This window comes from Odocoileus virginianus, chromosome 27 (genome assembly GCF_023699985.2).
Source record: "Odocoileus virginianus isolate 20LAN1187 ecotype Illinois chromosome 27, Ovbor_1.2, whole genome shotgun sequence".
Lineage (NCBI taxonomy): Eukaryota > Metazoa > Chordata > Mammalia > Artiodactyla > Cervidae > Odocoileus > Odocoileus virginianus.
In genome coordinates, this window is record NC_069700.1 from 38,085,826 (window position 1) to 38,103,226 (window position 17,401).

The following is a 17,401-nucleotide window of genomic DNA, read 5'->3' on the forward strand; positions in this document are numbered from 1 at the left end:
TTTCCTTAATTTCTCTGTTTTCTCATTGTTAGTGTATAGGAACGCAAGGGATTTCTGTGTGTTAATTTTATATCCTGCAACTTTACTATATTCATTGATTAGCTCTAGTAATTTTCTGGTAGAGTCTAGAGTGAAGTAAGCCAGAAAGATAAACACCAATACAGTATACTAACGCATATATATGGAATTTTAAAAGATAGTAACGGTAACCCTATGTGCAAAACAGAAAAAGAGACACAAATGTACAGAACAGAGTTTTGGACTTTGTGGGAGAAGGCAAGGGTGGGATGTTCTGAGAGAATAGCATTGAAACAAATATCCTATCAAGGGTGAAACAGATCACCAGTCCAGGTTGGATGCATGAGACAAGTGCTCAGGGCTGGTGCTCTGGGAAGACCCAGAGGGATGGGATGGGGAGGAAGGTGGGAGGGGGAATTGGGATGGGGAACACATTAAATCCATGGCTGATTCATGTTAATGTATGGCAAAAACCACTACAATATTGTAAAGTAATTAGCCTCCAGCTAATAAAAATAAATGAAAAAAGAAAGGAAGAAAGAAAGAAAACAACCAAAAACTGCATGAGATAATCAGAGAAATTTGTACACTGACCTTAAGAAATTGGTGTCATTTTTTAAGATGTAATGGAACTATTTTGCTTGTGTGTAAATAAGGAATTCCTTATCTTTAGTGATTCACACTGAAATATTCTTTCATAAAGTGATAATGTGGAGACAGAGAAGTGGGTGGCATTAACTGAAGTAAGAACATCCAGAGACTGGTAATTCTTGAAGCTGAGTTAATGGATAATTAGATGTTCACTTCATTATTTTACTTTTGTCTATGTTTGAAGTTTTCTACAATAAAATTAGAAAACCAACATTCACACACACACACACAAAATATTGGATAGCATCTCTCCTTGGCTAATATGTTTTAAATATTGTTTCTGCCTCATTTTACTTCTCACATATTCAGAATCCAATTACTTAATACATGTATTTTAGAATTTAAACCATATGTTATTCATACTATTGTCTGTATTTCCTATTGTTTTCTCTGTATTGTTTAGTTTGGATACTTTACTATTAGTTTGCATGGTTCCATTGGTTAGCTCTATCCATCTAATCATCTATTGAATTCATTGTTGTGTTTCCAGTTAATGTATTTTTAAGTCTAAAACTCCCTCTTAAATATTTTCTAATTATTCATTAATTTTTATTGGAGTATAAAGTATAGAGTGTTGTGTTAGTCTCTACCATACAGCCAAGTGAATCAGACAGACAGACAGACAGACACACACACACACACACACACACATCTGTATATATCCCTTCTTTTTTGGATTTTCTTCCCATTTAAGTTACCACTCTCAATTGTATATTAACAGTCCACATAATATCACATAATTTCTTAAGCTTATTAATCTAATTGTTTTAACATTTCTGGAAGATTTATTATTTTCTTTTCCTATAGACTTTGGTCTTACGGTATTGGCTTTGTGTCTTCTTGATGATCTTTTTATTGAATGAATGACATTTTGTATGAATAACTGTAGACATCATTTGATGCTCTAGCTAATGGTATCTTCTTCCAGAAAGAATTTAAGTTTGCTTTGGCAGGCAGTTAGTGTTGATACAGAAAACCTCCCTCCAGTCACTAAGTGAAGGCATTTGCGGCTGGACTTCAGGGGACCTTGTCTCCTCCAGACCCAACTCTGCTAGAGGTTGCTCTTCTGCCACCGAAAGCCAGGCTTGTTTCCCGCATTGATGGATCCTGAGCTACAAAGATCACCCTCTGTTCAACAAGTCTGCTCAAATTCCTGCGCAACTTCTCACGTCGCTTGCTGCAATGTTTATTTTCAGTCAGCTGATTCTTGCAAACTGCCAAAAGCTTTGAGAAGAAAAGAGGTGCTGAATGTCAGTGAACAACTGTCCTCTTTGCTTTTCTCTAGGACATTGTCCCTTCAAGTCCTCACTGCTTGGGAAGCTTTCAACGTTGTAAAGAGATGTGTGATACTCCTGGTTGTTTTGGATGGGAAGTTTGCGCTGTAGCAAGCTTATCTGTCATAACCAGAAATATAAACTATTTTCTTAGAGCAAAACTGATGTACTGCTCAGTACTATAATAGTTAGTATTCCAAAAGGAAAAGAGGCACCTTTGGATATTTGCCAACCAAGAGTATTTGGTTGAAATTGCATAACTCTCTAAACATGATAGGTCTTCCCCTTCTCATTCTATTTCTATCCCTGGTTGATTTTATCTGCTCAACTGTCTTTAATCTTTATCACTAATCCAACGAATCCCAAATATTTACCTGTAACTGAAATATAGCTTCTGAAATATAGACACATAAATCCAAATACCAAAATATCCCTCTTGGATATTTTGATAGCAAAATAACTCACAAGTGTTTCAAATTCACAAAAACAAAATGAAATTTTTCATCTTCTATCTCTACTTCCAAATGAATCCACCTCATTCTCTTCTGTTTCATAACCCATAAGCAATAAGGTGAGCAATAAGATCCCCCTACCTGCTGAGCAACATACTCGGTGATCATCCTCAGTTCTTTATACCTTCTTCATCCTCATATCTAATCCTTCACCATGGTTTTATGTTTCAACTTCAATATTATTTCTTGAGTTCATTTGTTTTCAGTATTCTTTTGTCCTCATATATTTCCTTGGAATTCTAAAAAGTCTAAAAAATGGCTCTCCTGCTTCCAGTTTAAGAGCATATATAATTTCCAAACTCCCCCAAGTCATCTTTGAAAAAATGAAATTTGAGATTATGGTATGGAAAGCAAGACTGAGCCAAGAACTGGCATTAAAACTTTGGAAATTAGTCTCCTAGAGATGAGAATTGAAGTTGTGAGTGTAAATAATAACAAAGAAGGAAAGAGCATGGACAAAAAATGCAAGAGGATTAAAGATATCCATGAAATGAATGAGGCAAAGTATTTCTACAAAGGAGGCCAAAAATTTAAGTTTATTGCAGGCAGTAAGATAAATAGAATTCAACTGTCAGGCAAAGGATAGATTACTTGTGTGTCCTAATTACTGCAAATGGGCCAAAGATGAGAACAGACCAAATGTCTCTGAAGAGCTCTGAGAATAGGTTAGAGATCCATATGGAATTTTGAGAGGTTGGCCTGGGAACAAACATAGGGATTTATCTGTAATAAGTAAAAAGATGTGGATAACCAAGAAGTTGATACCTACCCCCAGATAAATTCCTTTGATGTCTACTAGATGTAGGCACTAACAGAACTGCAGATGCTGAGATCCTGGAGTCTTCCTCCCCCTCCCCCTTCCCTCCAGGTCAGCATCAAAGGCCTGAGATACTAACTAACATTAGGATGCTCTGTTCTCTGGCACCTTGAGTACAGAACCTCCTTATCCTCGGTAGCTGAGCCCTCCCTGACCTCTCACAGGCAATGGAAGTCAAGCTGGCTTCCCACTTGCCCCTCTGAAGAATTTCCTTTGGACTTGATTCCTGTGAATTATTATCTCCCTTGCATTTCTGTTGTATAGTCCTTCTTATGTGTGGTTTCTCCTGGTACATTTGTGCCTATGTGAAGATACTGTCTTTCTAAATCCCTTCCCAATGATTTACTAATTGTGGTATCACAATTATTCCCCACACTACTTCACTGGCATTAACATGAGAATTACTGACTTTGTTAAAATAATGACATCATTCATTATTAGAGAAAAATTATCAGATCAAAATTACAATGAGGGATCACCTCACACTGATCAGAATGGCCATCACCAAAAAATTTACAAACAATAAATGCTGAAGAGGATGTGGAGAAAAGGGAAAATTTTTGCACTGTTGGTGGGAATGTAAATTGATATAACCATATAGAGAACTGTATGGAGATTCCTTTAAAAAAAATGAGAAATAAAACTCCCATGTGACTCAGCAATCCTACAACTAGGCATATACTCTGAGAAAACCATAACTGAAAAGGCACCTGTACCCCATTGTTCATTGCAACACTATTTGCAATAACACTGTTTACAATACAAATGGAAACAGCCTAGATGCCCATCAAGAGATGAATGGATAAAGAGGTTGTGGTACATATATACCATGGAATACTACTCAGCCACAAAAAAGGAACACATTTGAGTCAGTTGTGGTGAGGTGGATGAACCTAGAGTCTGTTAAATGAGTGAAATAAGTTAGAAAGAGAAAACTAGATAATGCACATATATATGGAATCTAGAAAAATGGTACTGATGAACCCATTTTCAGGACAAGAATAGAGATGCAGATATGGAGGGCCGTCTTGTGGACACAGTGGGATCAGGAAAGAGTGGGGCAGCTTGAGAGAGTAGCAGTGAAAATATACACTGCGTGCATGCTAAGTCCCTTTAGTCATGTTTGACTCTTTGCAACCCTATGGGCTGTAACCTGCTAGGCTCCTTTGTCCATGGGATTCTCCAGGGAAGAATACTGGAGTGGGTTGCCATGCCCTCCTCCAGGGCATCTTCCCAACCCAGGGATAAAACCTGTGTCTCCTATATCTCCCGTATTGGTAGGCAGATTCTTTACCACTAGCACCATCTGAGAAGCCAATATGTTAAATGAATAGCTAATGGGAAGTTGCTGTGTAACACAGGGAATTCAGTGTGGTGCTCTGACAATCTAGAAGGATGGGATGGAGTCGGGGTGTGGGGGAAGGTTCAGTGGGAGGGGACACTCGTACTTACGGCTGATTCACACTGTATGGCAGAAGCCAACATAACTTTGTAAAGTGAACATCCTCCAATTAAAAATAAATTTAAAAATATACAGATACACTGGAGTCTAAAAAACAAAGTACCATCAGAGAACAAAAAGGAGATCCCAGAAATTGAAAAAATGCAAGGGCAGAAATGAAGAATTCTACAGAGACATTGGAAAATAAAGTTGAGAAAGTTCTTCTATCGCTTCTCGGCCTTTTGGCTAAGATCAAGTGAGAAAGTTCTTCTAGAGAATAGAACAAGAGAATAAGAAAGAAAAAATAAGAAAATTAGGGGATCACTAAGGGGGAGAGGGAGCTTAGCAACTTAATAAAATTCTAAAGAACAGAGAAAAAACAACAAAGCTCAACAGTCAGAAAACTAAGATCATGGGCATCCGGTTCCATCACTTCATGGCAAATAGATGGGGAAACAGTGGAAACAGTGGCTGACTTTACTTTTCTGGGCTCCAAAATCACTGCAGATGGTGATTGCAGCCATGAAATTAAAAGACACTTACTTCTTGGAAGGAAAGTTATGACCAATCTAGACAACATATTAAAAAGCAGAGACATTACTTTGCCAACAAAGTTCTATCTAGTCAAGTCTATGGTTTTTCCAGTGGTCATGTATGGATGTGAGAGTTGGACTGTGAAGAAAGCTGAGCGCCGAAAAATTGATGCTTTTGAACTGTGGTGTTGGAGAAGACTCTTGAGAGTCCCTTGGACTGCAAGGAGATCCAACCAGTCCTTCCTGAAGGAAATCAGTCCTGGGTGTTCATTGGAAGGACTGATGCTGAAGCTGAAACTCCAGTACTTTGGCCACCTCATGCGAAGAGCTAACTCATTGGAAAAGACCCTGATGCTGGGAGGGATAGGGGGCAGGAGGAGAAGGGGACGACAGAGGATGAGATGGCTGGATGGCATTACTGACTCAATGGACATGAGTTTGGGTAAACTGTGGGAGTTGGTGATGGACAGGGAGGCCTGGCATGCTGCGATTCATGAGGTCGCAAAGAGTCGGACGTGACTGAGCGACTGAACTGAACTGAACTGAATGAGAAAGCATTTGTCAGATTGCAGACTTTTCTATTTTCTTGCAGAAACTGAAATACCATGCAAGCACTGTTATCTGTGATTCCACAGTAACTTCTCTGAAGCTTTCTTTGCCTGAATATTGATAACCATTAGGGGTGCATTTCACAGCACAGGTGTGCTTCTGGTCAGTGTCCCGTCTGTCACGCTTGCCAGAAAAGAAGTGGCCCCTGAGCCCACCACTCTTCTGAGCACAGACAGCCATCCCAGATGTGTGGCTGGAAATGGGAGGTTGAGTCAGGAATTATTGGCATGTTTGCCCAGGAAGAGAAGGAAGCAAAACTAACAATAGGAAAGAGGGCCAATGCCAGGGGGTGAGGTGTGATGAATATGAGAAAGAGGAAAGTGTCTCGGGGGTTTTACCCTCTGTGGACAACACCGATGGTCTCTCCTATTTCATAAATCTGCTCACTTTGATGATTCTGGATGACTCCTTTCCTGCTTTCCAGATAGATTCCTCGTGGGAGTTAAATAGATGCTATCTTCCATGTGTATTCAATTGCTTTTTTATTGTTTTTAATTTAGGAAAAGTTTTATTTCATCTTGATTCATTCATTTATTTAAGTATTTAATTTAAAAGACGTTAACCGTGTGTGTGTGTGTGTGTGTGTATTTATGTTTATATTATAAAGAATATTACAATTCATGTAATGTTTCAAACTCATCTCTTAAGTGACAGAGTGAGCAGTTTCAAAGTCTTTCACTGACACTTTGTGGCAAACGGTGGAACTACAGTATTGCTTAAGGTGCTTTCTGACATGTTTTATATGTGTAATACAACAAATAATAATCAGGAAATTGTCATGTTATACATCAGTATGCATTCATATATACATTAAAGAAAAATTCAGAAATTGCGTGGTTATTCATTAAGACACTATCTAAATTCCAATGTTACAACCTACTACAAAGAGCACTTCAATTTCACAAAGAAGTAATTTCAATTATATCTTTAAACAATCACCTGTTGACTATCTTTAACACTGCTATTAATACATTGGAACTGAGGTGCATTTGAATAACTGTGTTTTCTTTCATGAGTTTAGCTTTTCACTAATTTTTTTAACAATCATAAAATGAGCAGCTAAGATTGTTCCCTAGAATTTTCATTCTATGCTTAGGATTTTAGAGGAATGTTACTTATGGTTTTCCTGGTGGCTCAGCTAGTAAAGAATCTGCTTGCAATGTGGGAGACCTGGGTTCTATCCACTGTTTGGGAAGATCCCCTGGAGAAAGGAAAGGTTACTCACTCCAGTATTTGGCCTGGCGAATTCTATGGACTATTCCATGGGGTCACAAACAGTCGGACATGACTGAGCGACTTTCATTCACTCTCACATTGTTGGGTCAAAAATTTTGTTTCCCATTTTTTATAAATAACTACTTGTTTTCATGGAAAGTGATTTTTTAAATTGTGATAAAGCATTCATATTTTAAAATTTTCCACTTTAACCATTCTCAAGTGTACACTTCATTGACAGTAAGTACATTCACATTATTGTTCAATCATCACCATTATATATCTCCAGAACATTTTTCCTCTTGTAAAACTAAAATTCTTTCTACTTAAACAATTATAACCCACTCTCCCCTCCCCAAGACCCTGGCAACTAGCATTCTTCTTTCTGTCTTAGGGATTTGACTAAGTACTTCATATAAGTAGAATTATATAATCATTGTTTTTTGTGTCTGGCTTATTTCAGTTAGCATAACACCTATATATTGTTTTAATGTTAAATAAATATGAAAATGCTTCAAATAACTTGAAATATTTAGTGCAGATCTTTCAAGATGCACAACATGCTAATTATATATCATACAGTCTCCTCTTTATATCATAATCAATTGCAAGTTGATATATATAGTTCAAGACCTACACATATGTTTAATAAAAGATGCAGTCTCACCAACAGATTAACAGTGTATCACCATAGTTTAAATTTGCCCAAGTGCAAGGACTGATTTGACAAATAAATTAACTTTGTCCATATATAGTCTGATGGTTATTAAAACAAAAAGCCAGTTCACCATAAATACAGATTAAAGTTGCAATGGGCTTTTTGTGTTAATACTTTCTTTTCCATTTTGAAAGTCAGTTTAAATTTGGCCCATCCAATTACAGGCAACTGGGTTCGTAAAAGCTGCATCTCTACATTATAGTTTAAATCCCCTCTACGTCACTGGTTACAGATGCCCTCTTGCAGCTGGAGTCATGTACCATCTGTCAGCACTGCAGGGAAAAGATGCAAGCTATGCATCATCAGATGCTTACAGAGAAGAGATAACGGACCAAATGAGGGGCGAAAGAGAAAGGAATAAATGGACTTTTATCTTACCATCTCAAAAAATCTGTTTCAAAAAAAAATCCATGTTAGAGGTATTAATAGATTTTCACTCAATCTGCACCCCCACCCTCTGCTATCCCCTCTCAGCCTTATGTGTACCACCATCCCTCACCTCTCCCTGGTTAATTCAGGCCCACTTTTAAATGCAGACGAATAACAAACTAACTTTAATGCTGGTGGATCATGATCATTCAGAGAACCAGTTTCAAAAATAGTACCAGGTTCATGTCTCAGACCTACCAAGGCTCATCAAAAGGCTGTATATGGGGAATTGAGTGCCAGGAAAATAACTGACAGACGGCCAAGTTCCCTGCCAAGTGTCAGACTTTACTTAAAAGAAAGGAGGAAAATAAATGCTCCATTCAGCCACTGGGTTTTTTCCTCTCCTTTTAAAGAATTTCATGATTCTTTACAATACCAAGGCAGCAACACACTGTAAGTGTATGAACAAAGCAATGCTATGAATATTTAGTTATTGCAAAGAAACTTTCAAGCAGTGCTTGCAATGGGAGAAAAGCTGCTGAAGCCAAGAAGAGTAAGAGAAAGAAAAATCCCAGCTCAAATTGAGAAAGTCTTTATTACCAATAAGAAAATAACAACAAAAAATGCAAAACTCAGAATAACCCATAATAATTTTAGAATATGATTCATGATCAGGAAAGGTATAAGTAATGATCTTTTCTTAATTTATACTGCTTTTTTCTTTTCAAAAAATTTTATTGTAGTACATTTGATTTACAATGCTGTGTTAGTTTCAGGGGTACAGCAAAATTAATCAGTTATATTTATATGTATGTGTATAGGTTTTTGCAGAATACCGAGTAGACTTCCCTGTGCTATGTTATAGATTCTTGTTGTTTATCTATTTTATGTATAGTAGTGAGTGTATGTTATCCAAATCTCCTAATTTATCCCTTCATTCCCCACGTTCCTCTTGGTGCCCATAAGTTTGATTTTGAGATCTGTAAGTCTGTTTGTTTTTTAAAATAAGTTCACTTGTATCATTTTTATTAGATTCCACATAGAAGTGATATCGTATGGCATTTGTCTTTCTCTAACTTCACTTAGTATGATAATATGTAGGTCAAAATAATTTAGGTTACTGCAAATGGCATTATTTCATTTTTTATGATGTAATATAGTTTCAAAAGAGAAAGAAGTCATGTAGAGCTAGACTAAGCAAGAGAAATTTCATGAAACCAACTCTATCATTTGAGTCATTGGTTTTTGTTTTTTCCTTATTTTTTTTGAGGGAGTAGTATTTAGTTAAGTTTAATATGGGATTGAAATGGAGTGTGGTCCCTTCTAAATAGAGGAATGGCATTAGCAAGCACTTTGGCGTGGAATATGCTTGATATAAAGTGAAATATCTAACTAATCCTGCAGCTCTGAAGTATGGACAGCATTGCAAGATATAAGGGAAAGTTCAACAAGACCTGGGTGGTAGAACGGCTATCTGAGGATTTTTCATTTAATCCTAAAGGAAAGGAGAGACTCTTGTTGAAATGAAAGAGAAAATCTAACTGATGTGAATGGTACCAATGGATAAAGTGGACAGGAGTACAGAGAGCAGGGTGCAGGGAGGTCACTGCAATGCTCCAGCTAATGGCTATCACAATCTAACCAAGTAATTGTAGTGGGGATAGAGAGAAATTACAGATGTAAGATATTTGGAGGATTTTAAACATAGGTTACAGAGGAGAAAAAAGAAGAATGTTGTACTTCAGAGAAGTGTAAAGTCCAGGCAACAGAATATAGGAGAAGATAATGAATTTAGCTCTGTATAATTTTGATGTCTTCTGAGAGAAGTCTGTGTTTCCATTGAATCTTTAATATTTTGAATGGCACAATGAATAAATTAACAAAATAATGGATATTTGTTCAATCCAAATTGAGGAGATGTGCCCCCGAATGTGTGTTCAGTTCTGAATAGCTAGCTCACTTAAAAAGAATTGCTGGTTATCTTCGGTATTGTCTCAATAAAGAGATCAGGGACATGAGAAGGATAACCTTGCTCTCATGTATGAAGGATGTGGCAATGTTTCACCAAGAGAAATTAAGTTTCGGGAAATAGGCATAGTCATAATCTTTAGTCAAGTTAAATTGGAAGTAGTCAAACAGAAGATGGCAAGAGTGAACATCGACATTTTAGGAATCAGCGAACTAAAATAGACTAGAATGAGTGAATTTACCTCAGATGACCATTATATCTACTACTGTGGGCAAGAATCCCTTAGAAGAAATGGAGTAGCCATCACAGTCAACAGGAGAGTCACAAATGAAGAACATGGATGCAATCTCAAAAATGACAGAATGATCTCTGTTCATTTCCAAGGCAAACCATTCAATATCACAGTAATCTAAGTCTATGTCCTGACCAGTGATGCTGAAGAAGCTGAAGTTGAAAGGTTCTGTGAAGAGCTACAAGACCTTCTAGAACTAACACCCAAAAAAGATGTCCTGTTCATTATAGGGGACTAGAATGCAAAAGTGGGAAGTCAAGAAACACCGAGTAACAGGCAAATTTGGACTTGGGGTACAGAATGAGCAGGGCAAAGGCTAACAGAGCTTTGCCAAGAGAACGCACTGGTCATAGCAAACACCCTCTTCCAACAACACAAAAGAAGACTCTGCACATGGACATCACCAGATGGTCAACACCAAAATCAGATTAATTATATTTTTTGCAGCCAAAGATGGAGAAGCTCTATACAGTCAACAAAAATAGGACCAGGAGCTGAGTGTGTCTCAGGTCATGAACTTCTTATTGCCAAATTCAGACCTAAGTTAAAGAAAGTACAGGAAAACACTAGACCATTCAGGTATGACCTAAATCAAATCCCTTATGACTATACAGTGAAAGTGACAAATAGTTTCAAGGAATTAGATCTGATAGACAGAGTGTCTGAAGAGCTATGGATGGAGGTTCATAACATTGTACAGGAGGCAGTGATTAAGACCATCCCCAAGAAAAAGAAATTTAAATAGGCAGGATGGTTGTCTGAGAAGACCTTACAAACAGCTATGAAAAGAAGAGAAGCAAAAGGCAAGAAAGAAAAGGAAAGATATACCCATCTGAATGTAGAGTTCCAAAAATAGCAAGGAGAGATAAGAAAGCCTTCCTCAGTGATCAAGGCAAAGAAATAAAGGAAAACAAGAGAATGGGAAAGAGTAGAGATCTCCTCAAGAAAATTAAAGATACCAGGTGAAATTTTCATGCAAAGATGGGCACGGTAAAGGACAGAAATGGTATGGACCTAACAGAATCAAACAATATTAAGAAGAGGTGGCAAGAATACACAAAAGAGCTATACAAAAGTGATCTTCATGACCCAGATAACCACAATGGTGTGATCACTCACCTAGAGCCAGACGTCCTGGAATGCAAAGTCAAGTGGGCCTTAGGAAGCATCACTATGAACAAAGCTAGTGGAGGTGATGGAATTCCAGTTGAGCTATTTCAAATCTTAAATGTTGATGCTATGAAAGTGCTTCACTCAACATTCCAGCAAATTTGGAAAGCTCGTCAATGACCACAGGACTGGAAAAGGACAATTTCCTTCCATTCACAAAGAAGGGCAATGCCAAAGAATGTTCAAACTACCACACAATTGCACTCATCTTCCATGCTGGCAAAGTAATGCTCAAAATCCTCCAAGGCAGGCTTCAACAGTAGGTGAACTGTGAACTTCCAGATGTACAAGCTGGATTTAGAAAAGGCAGAGGAACCAGAAGTCAAATTGCCAACATCCATTGGATCATCAGAAAAGCAAGATAATTCCGTAAAAACATCTGCTTCTGCTTTATTGACTACACCAAAGCCTCTGGCATGTGGATCAAAGCAAACTGGAAAATTCTTCAAGAGATAGGCGTACCAGACCATCTGATCTTCGTCCTGAGAAATCTGTGTGCAGGTCAAGAAGCAACAGTTAGAACTCTACATGGAACAATGGACTGATTCTAATTTGGGAAAGGAGTACATCAAATCTGTATGTTTCAGCTTCTTCAGCATTACTGTTCGGAGCATAGACTTCAATTACTGTGATATTGAATGGTTTGCCTTGGCAACGAACAGAGGTCATTCTGTCTTTTTTCAGATTGCATCCAAGTACCACATTTCAAACTCTTTGGTTGACCATGATGGCTACTCCATTTCTTCTAAGAGATCCCTGCCTACAGTAGTAGATACAATGGTCATCTGAGTTAAATTCATCCATTCTAGTCAATTTTAGTTCACTGATTCCTAAAATGTTGGTGTTGACTCTTGCTATCTCCTGTTTGACCACTTCCAATTTTACTTGAGTCATGGACCTAACATTCCAGGTTCCTATGCAATATTGCTCTTACAGCATCAGACTGTACTTCCATCACCAGTCACATCCACACCTGGGAAGCCTCCATAAGCCTCTTATCCTTCTCCATCAGAGGGCAGACAGACTGAAAACAAAAACCACAGAAAAGTAACCAATCTGATCACATGACCACAGTGTAGTCTAACTCAGTGGAACTATGAGCTATGCCTTGTAGGGCCACCCAAGACAGATGGGTCATGGTGGAGAGTTCTGACCAAACATGGTCCCCTGGAGAAGGGAATGGCAAACCACTTCAGTATTCTTACTGGAGTAGAGTGAGCCCCTAATCCAACAGGACTGGTGTCCTTGTAAGAAGATGGCCATGTGGATACAGAGAGGCAGGAGAAAAGACCATGTGATGATGGAGGAGAAAGAGACTGGATGTGCAGAGCCACACGGGGGAAGGCCATGTTAATAGCCAACCACCAAAAGCCATGAGAGCAGTGAGGAAGGAATTATCTACAAGTTTCAGAGGCAACATGAGCCTCCTAACCTTGACTTTGGACGTCTGACTCCAGAACTCTGCGAAAATATGTTTCTGTGGCTTTAAAACACCCTACCTGTGGTACTCTTAAAGCAGCTCTGGGAAATTAATACAGGTATGATGTAGAAAAAAGAGGTAACTTTATTCCTTGGGTTCCAGAAATGAATAAAGAACCCATGAACAGAACTGAAGGGGAAACAGACATCAACTCAACATGAATAAGAACTTGCTGGTAGGTAAATTCACCACAAAATAGAAGCCAAGGCCTTAAGCAAGTCATAAATTGTTGTTGTTGTTGTTTAGTTCCTAAATCATGTCCTACTCTTTTGAAACCTCAGGGACTGTAAACTGCCAAGCTCCCCTGTCCATGAGATTTCCCAGGCAAGAATACTGGAGTGTATTTCCACTCTCTTCTCCAGGGGATCTTCCTGACTGAGGGATTGAACTTGGGTCTCCTGCATTGCAGATGCAGATGATTCTTTTACAACTCTTTTACAACTTTTTTTTTACAATTCTTTTATACTGAGCCACCAGGGAAGCCCTAAGTTGCAAATTCCCCACTATTAAAATTGTGCAAGCAGAAATGAATCAGGAATACTGCAGAACTGATTTATGCATCTGATTAAACTGATGATCTCCGACTCTAGAATTCAATGGACAGGCAGGCATTAAAGTCTTGCCAAAGAGAGGTAGACAGCTGCCTTTCACCTTCTGCTTCACTGATAGGTGCTGATATATAATAGAATGGTATACATGGTGTATAAGATTAAATCTAAAGTCAGCATTTACTAGCTATTCATCCTTAGGCAGATTCCATAACCTCCCTTGCCTCAGTTTTTCACATGTTAAACAGAGTTATCAATAGTAATCACTTTATAGTGTTATTATGGAGATTAAACTAGTTAATAATTTAAATTGTTTACAACAGGACACAGGAAATATGTGTTGGTTGGCCTACTTGCTCTCACATTACTTAGACATTGTGGATTAACAGTGTCCTCCCATCACCCCCAAAATATGGAGAATTTGGAGTCAAACTAGAACTGATTGTATTTTTTTAAGTCTTATTTTCTTTTCTAGATCCCAAGTTGCACCATTTGGACCATTTATTGACCAAGTATCAGAAGTGTGATTTTTTTTTCCAGTTTTCTCATAACAAGCCATTACAATATGTTAGTCAACTGATAAGATGGGTTTGTGTGTGCGTGTTTCAAGCATTTCTGAGAAGTAAATGATTCAGCAGCAGCATTTTCAGACAATAAAGACTACAGTTTATCCTAACAAAGCTCTCCTGAGTTTTCGGTACTTATGTGCTAGAGTTGGGGGAAGATGTGAAGTTTTCACAATTAAATCCTCAGAAATTCAGATATTTCATTAAATGAGCATCTGTTGGTGACTGAAGTGTAATTTTAGCTTCAGGAGCTAGTAAAAAACTTTTTCAGCGTATGACACTCATAATAACTGGTACATAGCTGTCAAAAAGAAATCCTCACTAAGTGACTCAAATTTAACAAAATACACTTTTACTTCTTCACTACGGAAGGTTACTAATCACTGCATCACTTGGGTGCGTGGATGACAGTTCTGACAGGTTAACTACACTCCAGGTAAATTCACAGTTACTTAGTTACATTCCATGAAGTAAATCCATTAACAGATGTGGGTAGCAATGCTTATACCTATATAATTCTGGGACCAGTGATTATGTAACCTTTGGATACATCAGAGGGAGGACGGAGAATCAAGGAACTAGATGCTTTTTCCAGAATGAGCGGCTTAGTGACACAGCACACATTTTAAAGAGGGGGATGCTCTGAGAAAATGAGGGAGGCTTGGCTGTGAGAGTACATTTGATCTGAGGCAGAGTTTAGATAACCAACGTGGTGGAATGACCAGGGCTTCACTTGGTGTATAAGCCCAGCTGTGACAGTGATTCCCTGCTTTATAAGCCATCTGTCCTCAACAAGTTCCACAAAACCCCTGTGTGTCAATGACATCATAATATACAAAACATCAGTAATGATGAATTCCCTTGGAATTGTCATTGATATTAAATAACCCAAGGGTATGAACTATCCACCTCAATATCTGGCAATAATAGGGACTGAATAATTGTAGGCTTTTGCCTTTAAGTGTCTTCATCTCTTATAAGTCCTAAAGGCAGAGTTTGGGAGCAGATATGGGTAAATATGATGGATGAGGCAACACCACAGTTCATTGAAAAATAGCAAGTTCTTTATTCATCTCAATTCAGTAAATATCAATATTTCTTGAGTATCTACTACATGCTGCCCACTGAAGAGACAAAATGATAGATCAAAGATTGCTCTTTAATTTCTGAAAAATGAAATTCAAAATCAAGTAAAATAAACACAGCTTTATGAGCCATTGAGCAATGTCTTGCAAGGTAAGGGAACTGATTTTAAGCATATATTGAGAATTCACACAGACTGACTGATTCAGTGAAAACACAGGGCAGCCTTAAATTATCTCCCTTTGGCAATATTTATTTGTGGCATTGCAGGGGTACTAGCCAGGTTGACAGGATTCCCTCATCAGACCTGTTTTCTTTGTTTAGTTACTGCCTTAGTCTGTCAATCCTGCTGTAACAGAGTACCATAAACTGAATGGCTTATAAACAACTCAAGTTTGTGTCTCAGTTCTGGATTCTGAGAAGTGCAAGTTCAAGGCTCTGGCAGTTTCAGTGTCTGGGCAGAGTCCATTTCCTGGTTCATAAAGAACAGGCTTTTTTTTTGCTATATTCTCCCGTGGTGAAAGAGGTGAAAGATCTCTCTATATAAGGAGAGATCCCTTATATTAGCTCCCTTTATAAGGACCTACCGCCCTTCACAAAGCCTCTACCCTCATGACCAACTCATTTTCCAAAGGCCCACTTCCTAATACCGCCACATTCAGGGTCAGGATCCTTTTTTTTTTTTAATTGAAGTATAGTTGATTTACAATGTTTTGTTAATTACTATAACACAGCAAAGTGATTCAGTTATATTTACATAGACATATACATTCTTTTTTCAGTATTATTTTCCATTGTGATATCATAGGATATCGATTATAGTTCCCTATGCTATATAGTAGGTGGGGCTTTCCAGGTGCTCACCAGCCAATGTAGGAGACACAGGAGACGTTGATTCGATCCCTCAGTTGGGAAGACCCCCAGGAGTGGAAAATGGAAACCCACTCCAGTATTCTTGCCTGGAAAATCCCATGGACAGAGAAGGCTGGCGGGCTACAGTCCACAGGGTCACAAAGAGTTGGACACGACTGAGTGCCTGAGCATGCAAGTACACTATACAGTAGGGTCTTGTTGTTTACTCGTTCTACATTTAAAGCTTGCATCTGCTAATACCAAATTCCCAGTCCATCACGCTCTTAGCCCCTTTCTCTTCCACAGCCACCAGTCTGTTCTCTATGTCTGTGATCCTGTTTCTTCTTCAAAAATAGGTTTATTTGTGTCAGATTTTAGACATCCATATATAATGGATATTGTGCATTATTTGTCTTTATCTGACTTACTTCACTTAATGCAATAATCTCTAGTTCCATCCATGTTGCTGCAGATGACAGGATTTCATTCTTTTTCGGAGCTGAGTAATATTCCATTGTGTATATGTATCGCATCTTCTTTACAGGGGGTAGTATCTTAATATACGAATTTCTGTTTCACGGCACCTTCCACAACATGGACGTTTAGTCTATAACAGAGACTGTTCCTTTTTCTTTCCGAATCAGTGTGTGTGGCTGTGTGGAAGAACCACCACATGAGGACGGTGACCAATTACTTCATCGTCAACCTTTCTCTGGCTGATGTGCTTGTGACCATCACCTGCCTTCCAGCCACATTAGTTGTGGACATTACTGAGACCTGGTTCTTCGGACAGTCCCTCTGTAAAGTGATTCCTTATTTACAGGTAAATGCTTTTTGCACTTTTGGGGGTTCAAACACAGAAACTACCAAAAAATGCATAATCATTTTCATTTATAGCCATGGCACATTAATAAACACTTAGTGCATTGAGAGAAATTGGCAAACTTAAGGAAAGTGATACTAGAAACTTTCTGGGTAAAGAAGGTAAGTTCTGGGTAAAAAAAGTGTCAGAATTCTGTAGTTAGCAATAGATGCTGTGTAAACCTGTGGCTTCTTTGATCTCTAATTTCCTGATTATAAAATAAGGAACTTGAGCAAATCAATGATTGAGGCTGTCTCAATCCAAATAATTGAGTATTGTTTTTATAAGTAGTCTCATTTACTGCTGAGAAATAAAGAGGTATACTGCCAAAGCAATACAGGGAACATGTTTTAGTGCAAGTTTGCATTAAACTACCATACTTGGAATCTCTATTCTGCCTTTCACAGATTGTATACCACTGA

The 17,401-nt window shown here is 38.2% G+C and overlaps 1 protein-coding gene across 1 annotated transcript in view; it reads left to right on the forward strand.

Annotated features, from left to right (window-relative positions):
- The window catches only part of HCRTR2 (hypocretin receptor 2), a 133,868-nt gene that overhangs the window by 75,423 nt on the left and 41,044 nt on the right, over positions 1 to 17,401 (forward strand). Inside the window, exon 2 of the mRNA XM_020878257.2 lies at positions 16,762 to 16,940. Within this exon, the coding sequence (XP_020733916.1) occupies positions 16,762 to 16,940 (179 nt within the window). The remainder of the gene's footprint in view (positions 1 to 16,761; positions 16,941 to 17,401) is intronic.